This window comes from Mercenaria mercenaria, chromosome 8 (assembly GCF_021730395.1).
Source record: "Mercenaria mercenaria strain notata chromosome 8, MADL_Memer_1, whole genome shotgun sequence".
Taxonomy (NCBI): domain Eukaryota; kingdom Metazoa; phylum Mollusca; class Bivalvia; order Venerida; family Veneridae; genus Mercenaria; species Mercenaria mercenaria.
Genome location: NC_069368.1, coordinates 20,098,765 through 20,111,442, shown reverse-complemented (window position 1 = coordinate 20,111,442; position 12,678 = coordinate 20,098,765). Strand labels below are relative to the sequence as shown.

General features: G+C 35.4%; 1 protein-coding gene across 1 annotated transcript; it reads left to right on the top strand.

Annotated features, from left to right (window-relative positions):
* Positions 1-1,737: 1,737 nt before the first annotated feature.
* Positions 1,738-6,914, top strand: LOC123522918 (protein toll-like). Its single transcript, XM_045300438.2, has 3 exons — positions 1,738-1,922; positions 2,490-2,649; positions 3,137-6,914. Exons 2-3 carry the CDS (start codon positions 2,512-2,514, stop codon positions 6,008-6,010), a joined length of 3,012 nt encoding a protein of 1,003 aa, XP_045156373.2. The 5' UTR covers positions 1,738-1,922; positions 2,490-2,511; the 3' UTR covers positions 6,011-6,914.
* Positions 6,915-12,678: the final 5,764 nt, after the last annotated feature.

Genomic DNA, 12,678 nt, shown 5'->3' with positions numbered 1-12,678 from the left:
CCGGTATAAAATATTGAACTCAAAGAGATAGCATAGTACTACTAATTAAGAGGATTGTACTTCGAGGCCTTAGTTCTACCTGGCATGGCAACGATTTGAATAAACATAATTTCGTTTAAAGTCGTTCTCGTCCTCCAAATCTGATCCACGTGAAGAAGTTGTAATTTGTCAACTGTTAATTTGATATGGATTAACGATATTCAAATACAAATACATGGCATAGGAAAACTCAGCAAAATTATAATTTTTCAGAAAACTAGAAATGTGCTTTTATCAGTCTCCCACCCATTACCACTACATTAAAACTGCCTTAAAGTATGTTTAAATTGTTAATCTTATTTCAAACATTATACAAGAAACATTATAAAATATATCACGAACCTTTAACCGGGTTATTTTCTAAAATATAACTTTGTCATTTATGTTCCATGTTAATTGTACGGAAAATCGTCACAATTTTCATTAGCGGATTAATTAATAACTTGGAGTAAATTTGTGGTGTTTGTATTTTTTGCAATTTTATCATTGTCATTATTATTATTATTATCATTATTTTGTTAAATAAAATGTCCTGTTTCATGAAGCATTCTCCACTTAGACAGATTTTCCTGAGTATACCCGTTTTAACTTTCAGATAAATCTCAAGACCTGTTTAAAATTGAATGTTAAAGTTTTACAGCAAAGTAATGTTTAGGTCAATTTTCAAGATATGTAAAACTGGTCGGAAATTTTTTACTTAAAACGGACTTTTTTAAAACAAGTGATAATATTGTTTACGGAGTCAATCGTGCGCGCACCGTATATATGACATGTTACAGTCGCTTAAAGTTAATCTCTGGCAACTGCGTGTGTCGACTCTTTTTGCTCAGTGGTTAGAGCATTGGACTAGCACTCAAGCGACCCGGATTCAAGGCACTTAGGATTTTTCGTCATAAAAACGTTCGTGTAGGACTGTTATTGTATAGACTTCTTAAGTGGTCTATAAGGCGTTTATAGACCTTATCGAAACAAAGAAGCCGATAGGTAACCACGTTTAAAGTAAATATTGTAGAAAATTACTGAAGTGCAATTAACTGAACTATTGCAGCTGTAAAATGTAGTGTCTTAGTTAAAGCGACTCGACATGATATATGTTCATAGTATCTTACCAAATTAACAAAATTATTTGTGTTAATGGGAGTAAAGCGTTGCAATGCTTTTGAAGTGACAAAGAAATTCAGCATTTTTCTCGCCTTTGTACACATACCTAACGCGTGTTTTCAATCACTTCATCTTTTTTCAGTGTCATATATACTTTGTATGCCAAAAATGAAAAAAAGCACCCCAACTGTGGGCTAGTAGCTTCAATAACACGCCGTTTTAAACTTTGTTAACCTAAATAAGCAGCCTTGGTTACTATGCCAAAAATAAATAAAAAAATCACCTCAACTGTGGGCTAGTAGCTTTAATAACACGCCGTTTTAAACTTTATTAACCTAAATAAGCAGTCTTGGTTACTATGCCAAAAATAAATAAAAAATCACCTCAGCTGTGGGCTAGTAGCTTTAATAACACGCCGTTTAAAACTTTGTTAACCTAGATAAGCGGTTTTTACTTAAGTACATTGATAATCGCAGTGGGAAATTTTCTTACCCGTTATTTTCCAAATTGGTTAAATATAGGTATTGATCTATCGATTTTTACTTAAAACCAATAAGATCCAACTTCCTGATTCTTTTGATTGGCTAGTCGCTGGATGAAATCGAGTGTTCTAATTTAAAAGTTTTAGCCGCACTTGATATAACTTTCAAATATATAAGAGTTGAACCCTGCAACACTAGACAGAAGGGGTTGGCAGTATCTAGTAATAGGTTTATCTGATATAAATTTATACATTTACACTACAATACAATAACGTTAGATGCCGAGCTTTTTCAGTAAAGGTAAGATAAAAGATTTTTTAATTAACAATGTTTTTAAAATATACTTTGAATGTTAAAGTGGAGCGCCACACTATGGACAATTAAAACGTTGTTGAATAATTTGTATAACTTGCACAGTATTAGAATAAATCACTTAACATCATTTCACGTGTACATAAATCAAGTTAGATCCTGCATGCTGTTTTCAAGAGAATGAATTTTAAGATGACGACAATTATAAGTTTTTTACAAATATTACATTTTTTATTTGCTTATTTTTGAGGACATTGATACTTAATTGAACTCACCGTATTAGAATTATGTATCCATTGTCACGTGTATACTTATTGGTGTTAGAATTTTGATGCGACATAAGTTTACTATCATTTTTGCTTTGCATGATTTCTAATATAACCGTTACTTTTTAAACATATTTGTAATATTTACTGAGTACTTTTTTAAAAAAAAGGAAGAAGTAAAATATACTTTGCAACAAACGATTTTTCCCAAACAAAGTAACATTTCTGTAATACAGTCTCATTTATCGTGACGATATGGTCATTTAATTTAGTGGTTCTTATTTTACAGCACTACCTACAAACCATTAGCTATGCTTCAAATTGTGTTGTCATTGTGCCTACTTGGCTCCCTGGCTAGTGCCCAGACGTCGTGTCCGTTAGACAGTAGCAGGGCGGTGAACTTGACAAACCAGGGTCTGACGTACATCGACGAAAGCACGTTTGATACGGTGAGTCGCTTATTACTTGCGTTATTTAGATATTAGCGAAAGTTAGTATTTCTTGGGAAAAAGGAATCGAACTCAAAATCACAACGAATTACAACTGTAAACAAAGCATTCCCACAGGAAATACACAACACGCTGTAAAACAATACGTATCAAAAATGATTTTGAAGCATTTCACTACCTGCTATATTGTATGAGTTTGAGTCACAGAAATATTCAAATTGTCGGGTTTTAAATTTTTATTCTTAATTGCTCGCCCATGTCAAAACATGTCTCTCCGCTACTTTCCAAACTTCCTTTCAAACAGCTTTTCTGCATGTTAGAAAAAAAATGAAAAGTATAAACTGTAATTTCGCAAATATCATCTTTATTGTATTTAAATTGACGAATGGTAAGGTTGTATTCGGGGGTTTGAATGCTCAGTTTTACTATCTTGGCGCTTGGACTGGTCTTTGCTAGTTTTTAAGTTACCAATATTTTGTATTTGTAGATGTATGACTGTAAACAGTTTGTGCAAAACATAACATCCTTGGACCTTTCAAATAACAAAATAACAAACGTCGATGTGGACAGCTTTGCCATTTTCTTCGAACTACTGTCGCTGAATCTTTCAAATAATCGAATAGCCTCACTGGATAACGGTACATTTTTTCCTCTCCGGAAGCTAGAGAGTCTGGATCTGTCTTTTAACTCGCTTACAAAACTAGAGGCTGGACTTATTAGTTTGTACAATTTGAGGAACGTTTGGTTCAATAACAACAACATAAGTGAAGTGGATCCTAATATTGTTGGGCAAGAGAATGTGGCATTAATGTATTTCAACATGAATAACAATTCAATGACCTATTTAGATCCGTGGCCATATAGAACATATCAATCTTACCAAAGACGTACGGACCGGGAGTTCTTTTTTGAGCATAACAAGATTTCGGAACTGAAAAATTACATGAACTGGACTTATGACCTGAAATATCCATTTGAGGTGCTGGTACACCTGCAAAACAATCTGCTGAATACAATCGGGGTAGAAACATTACGACAATATGACCCTGAACTGGATGCCCAATCCGTCTTCGCCGCGTTCTTAACGTACCAGGCTAATATTACACACAACCCGTTCTTCTGCGACTGTAAGCTTTATGACTTAACAGAAATTGTTCGCCGTGGTATCTTTCGCTACTCCAGAGTGGAAGAATACAGATACCGATGTGAATTGCCGTCGTCATTTGCTGGAATAGACTTCCTTCATGACCTTGAACTTGATCAATTTGTTTGTAATATAACAAATAACTGCCCTTCAGGTTGCTTCTGTCAGGATCGGCCACACAATGACACCTTTCTCGTTGACTGCACTGGTGCCGGTCTAACTGAGATGCCGGATGTCATTCCTGACCACAGTCGATCCAAACTTGAACTGATTTTAGACGGTAACAGCATCGGCGCTTTAAAGAACACTACTTATTTACCACAGATTTACAACATTTCAATAGTCGGGAACCAACTGAACAGCTTAGATAAAGACGTACTGTCAGGAATGAATGCAACGCGACTGGATTTTAGAAACAATAGAATCACAACAATTCCACGTGAAATTAAGAAATTTAGCTACAGTTCTGTCCAGCTCTCTGGAAACCCACTGGAGTGTGACTGCGACTCAATGTGGATGGCCGAGTGGATAGAACTGGACAGTGATGAAGGCGATATGTCTCTGACCTGTGATTCAAAAACTGGTGTCCGTACGATAGTGGACATAAGCCTTAAGGCGCTTGGTTGTACAAACGAGTTGCTCATCATCATTTGCGTTTGCCTTGGTGTTATATTGGCACTACTTGCAGTAGCGGTCGTATTTGCAAAACGGTGTCCTTATGAAACCCGCGTAATTCTTCACAAACTCTTTCGCATTCGTCCTGGACAAAAGTATGGTGTCGATGGCGACGAACAAAAAGATGTTGACATTTATATCGTTTTTGATGATATGTGTGAAGATGTGATTGGATGGGTTAGATATTTTCTAAAGAAACTAAACCGGAAAAAGCCAATCTATTCAGTTTTGAATCCTGCCAGATTTATGGAACCTGGAAGTGAAGCCGTAAATATTCCGAAGTGGATCGGCAAATCAAAAAGAATGATCGTTGTTCTCTCGGACAAGATATTTGACAACGAGTGGCGTTGTTTTGAGATAGAAGATGCTGAGCGTCGTATTATAGAAGCTGCCGCACGTCAAAATGGGAAAAACACGAATGAAAATGAAAATAATGAAACTGACATGGATAATAACAATGATGAGAATGGAGCAAATAATAAAGAGGAAAGAGAATTTTGTGCTATAAACATGGAAGATGAAAATATAGAAAATGCACCTAATATTATCTATATTATCTTTAACAGTAGCGATTTGCTGAAAACAAAACTGGATGAAGATAGATGGATAGAAAGAATTGGCGACAGACGCAATATAAGGAAGGGCAATCCAAAAGAATTTGATCTCAGAACTAAAGCATGGCAGGAAAAACTCCAGCAAGAGCCTTGGAAATCGAGGCTGGCCGGAAAAGTAGTTCTGTCACCTGATGACAGAATGTTCTGGTCAAAATTACGTTATGAGCTGCCACCAAAAGGTAACGGAGTAGGTGACGGCAATTTCACATTTAAGCGCGAAACTCCTCGAGAAAATCCAAGGAGACAACATTTGCAAGAACAGGAAAGAATTCGAAATGGTCCGAATGAAACTGAGGTTAGGCAAGTTCAGAACAATAGAAACAGAAAAACAGCTGCAGAGACTTCTGAAAAAGCTCGTGTTCATAAAACTCCTAATCAAAAGTTAACAGTAAATGACAAATTTTTAGACAATAACAGAAAGTATGTTCCTACTAAGAAGAAGGCTGCAAACAAGGGGGATCTGCTTAATGGTTTGAAAATTGACAATAGAATGGGAGTATTTACTATATCTAGAAATGAGGAGAGTGTGGATAAAGCACAAAGTCAAGACAATGATTCTAACTGCGAACGAAATAATCAATTATTAGACGTGCTGCAAGAGATAAGTTTTTCAGGACCCGATGCTAGACCCAAAGAAACAAGAATAAATATTCCAGAAACATTAAGTGGAAAAGTCCTTAGAGACATCGTGTCTAAGGTTAGTGATAATAAAGGGTCGCCGGCAAATTCGAGACCTGGTAGCGGTGTTTCAGAATGTGGCGATAAGGAAACAAGCAAGCGTATATTTACTATTGGCACACGGGGGAGTGGTCAGTCTAGTAATATTTCAAACTTATTGGGTTATAGCAGTAACATGCGCAGAAACGCGAGCAGCGGAACAATCGTCAGTAACGTATCATCAAATACTTCATCAAGTTCAAATGCTTAAAATATATCAGACTGTCTCGCTGTTTAGTCCGCCCTGTGTATTACATTTGTGCAATAATTTCACTTATTTGGTCATTTGTTTACATACGATTATTTGGTGCAATTCAGTTTTTTTTCCCATTTTCTATTTTTACTACTATCATTATCAGTGTTATTTATGTTGTAGTTGTGACAATGGCCATGATGGAAATGACTATGATGATTATGAGAAACACCATTGTCGCAGTCATCCTCCTCATCATCATCATCATCATTATCATCGACCTAGTCATCGTCGTCGGTATATGAACTAATATCAAATATATTTGTTATTCTCAATTAAAAAAATGCATTCAGTCTAGCAAGTTTTAAATTAATGAAAATTACTTTTGTTTACATTTCAAAAGAATATGATATCAACAACAGTTTCTCAAACCAGAAGTATTTGTACGAAGAAGGAAACCAAATGATTGTTTGACTAAAATTGTCTTTGTCTTAGTGTATGATCGTGCGTACTTCCAACGTATTCGTACACAATCCCGATGTATTCCTTTACAATGAACATGTATTCCTATGCAATTTCAATGTATTCCTATACAGTTCCGATGTATTCCTTTACAATGCACATTATGTTGCTATACAGTTCCAATGTATTCGTACGCAGTTTCGATGTACAACAAATGTATTCCAATACAATGCACATATATTGCTATACAGTTCCATTGTATTTGTATGCAGTTCCAATGTATTCCAATACAATGCACATATATTGCTATATAATTCCAATGTATGCGTATAGAATGCCGATGTATTCCTTTACAGTCATTTTTGAATTACATTATATCAAAATATTCAAATTATAATAGTAGCATTTGATATACATTTATTGCCTGTACATTTATTAAAAATGTATTAAAATATTTAAACTGTTTTGAGTTGTCACTGTCCAATACAAAACTCCAGAATCTTGTTTTCAAATAATACAGAAAAAAACATACATGCTGCACGTCCACCTACCTGCATGTGGTAAAAACTCTCAGTCAGAAAATGGCTAAACTGTTATGGCCTTCTACAGTACGGTCCGCAGACACTTGGGGCCAGGACCCCAAGTCGACCACCCTCCTCCGACCCTGCCAACTGTTAGCCAATATTTTTTGGCATTATAACACGTACTGAGCATAGGTGACGATCATAAAACGGGTTTTGTTATTTTGTTACAATTTTAGCATGTACAATCAATGCTCTTTAAAAGGAAAGATGGGCAACTGTGGCAGGGTGGGGTGTGGGGGTCCTGAGCCCATTGTTGTATGGTCAAGGACATCGCAAAATAAACGTGCGGACGTTTGAACAAATACTACAGTAGGATTTTAAATGATTTGTTTTATACATTTAATTGACAACATATGCTTGTGCTACTAGTATATCATTTGTTTATTTCTGCAGACTAGCGCAGACATGATTAGGCCTTTTCATTAGACGCTGTTACTCCAGTGCTAGGCGATGGCCTCGTTATACCTCTAAGCCATGAGCAACTTTTGAGGAGAAAGTGTTCCATGCCAAACCAATGACCTCTGTGGCGGCCCAATAGAGTTTTCGAGAAATACATTGTTATAGGTTTCTTCTACAACTGTATTATTAGAGGCTGATTCCTGTTTTGATCAGGCAGAATCCCGACTAAACACGGTTTGTAGAGACTAATGCTTCATGTATTTCTGTCTTCCCACTGCGCCTTTAAAGACTACCAAAAATGTGTCATATGAAAATGCTAGCCCTTGTTGTGGCATCAAATATTTGAATAAATATGACAAACGTCCATATATGAATGCTACAAACAAAATTTGGTGAAAATCTGTAATCAGTAATGTGGTTCGCAATAATATGTCTTTTAAAAGTTTCTCCATTTTGAGCCCTGTTTATTCGGACCAGTTGTTTCAGAAGTTGAAAACGTTGACGCTGGGCGATGGATGATGGATATAAGAAATTAAAAACACTTTTGTTGCACGAAATTCACACGATTTATATGCATATCCGATCCCTCTCTATGGTAAATGAGAAAACGGATCCCTCTCTGTTCGCGCACATGCAGGACAATCTTTGTGGTAAACAATGAACTCCAACGTCGGTGAGCTCGGAAAAATCGAAATTTTCGTCCTGAACACACTTTTGTGCATAAAAACATAGGGATCCGTTTTCTCATTTACCAAAGACAGGGATCCTGCATATACACCGTGATTCAAGACATAAACATGTAGTTTCTTAGTGAAAAAAAAAAACAACGTGAAAATTGGGACCAATTCCATAATATGCCGATATACGACGAAGACAAAAAGTATGTACGAAAGAAGAGAGCCATGTTGTTGCTTTATTGCTCGCTGACTTTCATAGTTCAAGTGAAACTTGAAAAACATTTCCGCTAATTTAACATCTGTTTTAACTTTTCGCTATATATACACGTGTACATATGAGCCGCCCCATGAGAAAACACCCATAGTGCGTTTGCGACCAGCATGGATCCAGACCAGCCTGCACATCCGCGCTGTCTAGTCAGGATCCATGCTGTTCGCTAATTCTTTCTCTAATATGCAATAGGCTTTGAAAGCGAACATGATCCATGCTGGTCGCAAACGCACTATGTTGGTTTTCTCATGATGCGGCTCATATATATAAAAAGTGACGATGCCCTCTGGCAGCCATATCTATGGATGATAAGAATTATGTTGAGGTCACCAAACTATGTCGTAAAAAATAATTAGGATCAGCCAATCGTATAGGAAAATGTGTAACAATTTTACCTCTTGAAAAAAACAACACCCAAGGAATATTTTTGAGAATATTTCAAAGTCGGATCAGCTGCAGGTTTTAGATTTCCACTGAATAAAAACAGGGAAATAGAGCCGATGTGCCAGTTACCAGACAGATCAGGGACTAATAATAGATATGTTTGATGAATTGAATGAAATTTCTTGTTTAACTCAAGGAGGTCCTTACATGTAGCTCGTCGAAAAACCTTCTGAAAGAATTATAATATACATCATTCCTGTCAAATTTTATCAGCCTAAAATGTGGATGGTCGACGTACACTCAAATGGGTATTTTCAAAAAAAGTATGTCACAAGTGTACCAAATAAACCTAATCAATTTTATAGGCACAATGAAAAACTATCCTTTATAGCATGCCAGGTCGATAATCTTTTTTATAATACTTGTAATTAAGAAAACGTTAAGAGGTTTAAAGCCAATCAGTTTTGTTATAAGATTTAAAAATAAACGTGGTAAAGTATCGGGAAGTCGGGTACAAATTTTAAGATTTTCCCTATATCTATATTTAAACTATGATACAACGATCAATTGATTTTATCGGTATGTATAAAAACCGCTGACAAAACGAAATATGTAAATTCTATTATAGTGAATCGCTTTTGAAGTACAATTGTATATGCATAAGAAAGAAACTTGATTGTGGTTTCTGTTATCACGCTACAAATAGATAAATTGAATAAGTATTAAGTTCTTCAATATTTGAACTTGTGTGTTCATGTTGGCAAGATTTTTCCGTTTTTTCTTCGTGGGTTACAAATAACTTTGATTTATTCTCCTAATAAATAATTTCCCCTAGATGAAAAGTTCTTGCCAAAATAGAACTTCCTGTTTTAACACTTTTTTCACGCCACTAGTGATTAGTTCGTTCAAAATACATGCAAGGCGCATTAATCCAAGTTTTTCTTTTTACATTTATCTCGTGTGTTTTATAAAGTACCTCCTTTTTCAAGTTTACTTAATTTCAGAATTGCCTTAATAGTTTGTAAAGAAAATATTCTATGAAATGTGAGCGAGTGCGGTAGTCCTGATGTTATATTTCCTAAAAACTAATGTTCTTCAAGCTGACAAAGTATGATCAAATTATTTAATTTAGATTTTTTTGTTCTTTTCGTTTAGCACCGTTCAGTTATGTAACAGCGGGCAATTAATCTAACCTGTGTTCCTGTATTCTGTACCAGTACAAACATGTTCTCCGCAATTAACTGTCAATTTCTCCACCTGAATCAGAGGTGGAGTGATTTCAGACACTATGTATTTTATCAGAGCATCACGGAGAACATAGGCCTACCCGGAGATTGAACTCGAGGCCCCTTGATCCGTAGATCTGCGCTCTCTCTACTGACCTGAGCGGACGGATAGATTAGGACCTACGACCTACCTTTAAAGCCGTGATGCCTGCAGGTGCACGTCAAAACATTGCATATCGAAAGTTTAAAACTTTTATGAATTGTGTTATTAAGTTGTAAACTGAATATAGGCCTAAAGTTAGCGTTTTGATAGTTTGACGTAGGTTGCAAGGCGCTACGCCATAATCTATTTCAACATATTAAAAATACAGAATTAAACAAGTATTCTCTATAATACATTCTTTAAATTCTTTATTTTATAACGTTATTATATTTTTAACAGTTTCAGAACACTAAATTATTCCAATTAAATACTTGGGTTTTAGTTATTTCTTTTTGGAACGGTTCCACTATACATAACTTTTGCTTATATTCGCGTATCAGTTTTGAGAGTAAGATATCATGATAATTGGATGTGTCGTGTTTAAAAGCTCCTATTTACTGCTTAAGATACCTTTAAATGCATATGTGACTTGACGCGGAAAATGTTGACATTCTCTTTTTGAAGTGATTATCATTTCAACGGAAGATGTTATATTCCAGCCCGAGTCTTGTCTTCTTTATTGACCCTAATATCTTGCATGATCAATAAGATCAATACATTGATTACTTCACATGTATCATGCATTATTTCAAAATTGAAGAAAAGAAATTATATATAGGTTATAGGACAAGTTTTTGTTATTATCAAAAATATTACCAATAATCCATTATGGAAGAACGTCAAAAACGTCTACAGTAAAAAATGTCGCTGTAAATTTGAAGGTGTGCTGTTGAAAGGAACGCTTTTACCTGATAAGGAAGTTCTCCAATGGCCTATGGTTTATCTTTAGATAACGCATTTTTTGACTATTGTACTTCTTGAAAATTGTATTTTGGGCCGAAATAGATCCATGCCAGATTTCTGTAACGAGCATGTTTTTAATAACAGGGTAATTTTTAATTAGTAATCTAGTGTAATTACAAAGAATTACCCGCATTTTAACATCAAATAAATGACGTTTTGTAAGCATGGCGCGTTTGAATGTTTAAAGCGTATCTTTGATTTGTTTTACTTACTAGCCTGTTTTTGTTAAAATCTAGGTTTGGCAAGTGAATATTTCTAGGTTTGAAATGTAATCAGCATGTGTTTTTTCTTCTAACTTTATTTTTCGAATTAAATTTTCTTAGTCATAATTATGCACCCTTCGTAGAATTACTTTACTTAGTTCTAGCCCCTGCTCCTCTATCCAGAATTACTAACATTGGGATAAGTGTCCAATGTATTGGTGCTTTACACCTGACATGCTAAAAAACTGGGAATTATTTCTCGGAGTGTCTTAGAACTGTATCTTGCACTATCCAACTTATATTACTAAGACTTCTGGCGGAGTCACTCATATGGATTTACCGGTGTCGATTACGCAGAAAGCCTAGATTGTTTTCGTTCTAACAAGCTCTCAGAAATATTGTGATAAAAGTAGGCTTATCAGGATTAAGACGTCGTCGGGAAGTGCTTCTGTAGTCCAACAATTTTGCTTTTTTTACGATGTATCATTGTAACATGCTGTTTTCTATTCTACACGAAAAGTAAGCAAGATTTAATCAAATGAATTAAACGAAGTCATGCGGCAGAACTCGACATTATAGTCGTCTCTCGTTGGTCACAGTGTCTTGGTATGAAACATCCAAAAACAATGACTAGATTTATGTGCCCGACAAACATCTGAAACAGTTAATATACTATGATAAAATGGTCCGACAATAGGAATCGTTGACCAATTTGTTTCCGTTTAATTACAGACTTTAAATTCATTTGTTGTTTATACGGTTAACTTTACTTTTTGGATTTAAGAGATTTTAGAGACGGCAAACTGGTAGGCTATGTGGGGAGAGCACGACAGAACGAACCATTAATCTGGAAGTGGGACAATGGAGATTTAGACAATACCTATCTTGACATATTCTGAAATGGGAAGACAGCTGTAAATTGAAAACTATTTTTTAAACTATAAGACACACTCTTACACTGGTAATGCAAAACAACAACAACAACAACAGTTCTGTACTATAAAGCAGGTTTAACGTTAAAACTTTTTTGGAATGTGCATCGTCTGTTTTAATAAAGTTAATGGTAATTTTTGTTATACCAATGTTTGTACAGTGAACATTAGCCTTGGAAATCGTCAATGACTTATGCAATCACTGCAAGTCTGTTAGTATGTAAGTAAGTGTCTGACTCAGACAGACTGTACCAGTTTGCAAAATGAAAAAGAAATTAAATTGTAAAATTGGATTCTCTAACCAACAAACCGTAACAAATCTGTGAATGTTTATGAAACAGTAGTTTGGCAACCGACTGGATAATCTTTTTAAATTTTCTTAACCATTTCGGCTCCGATTATCTAGTGTTTTGGGAAGAGAAGGGACACAACTATACAAAATTTGAACAGCCTCAGGAGTTATCTCCTGTGAACAAAACACAGGGTCTGAACATGGACTAATGAAACAGGTTCCAGCCTTACAAGAAACCAACTAATTTTGT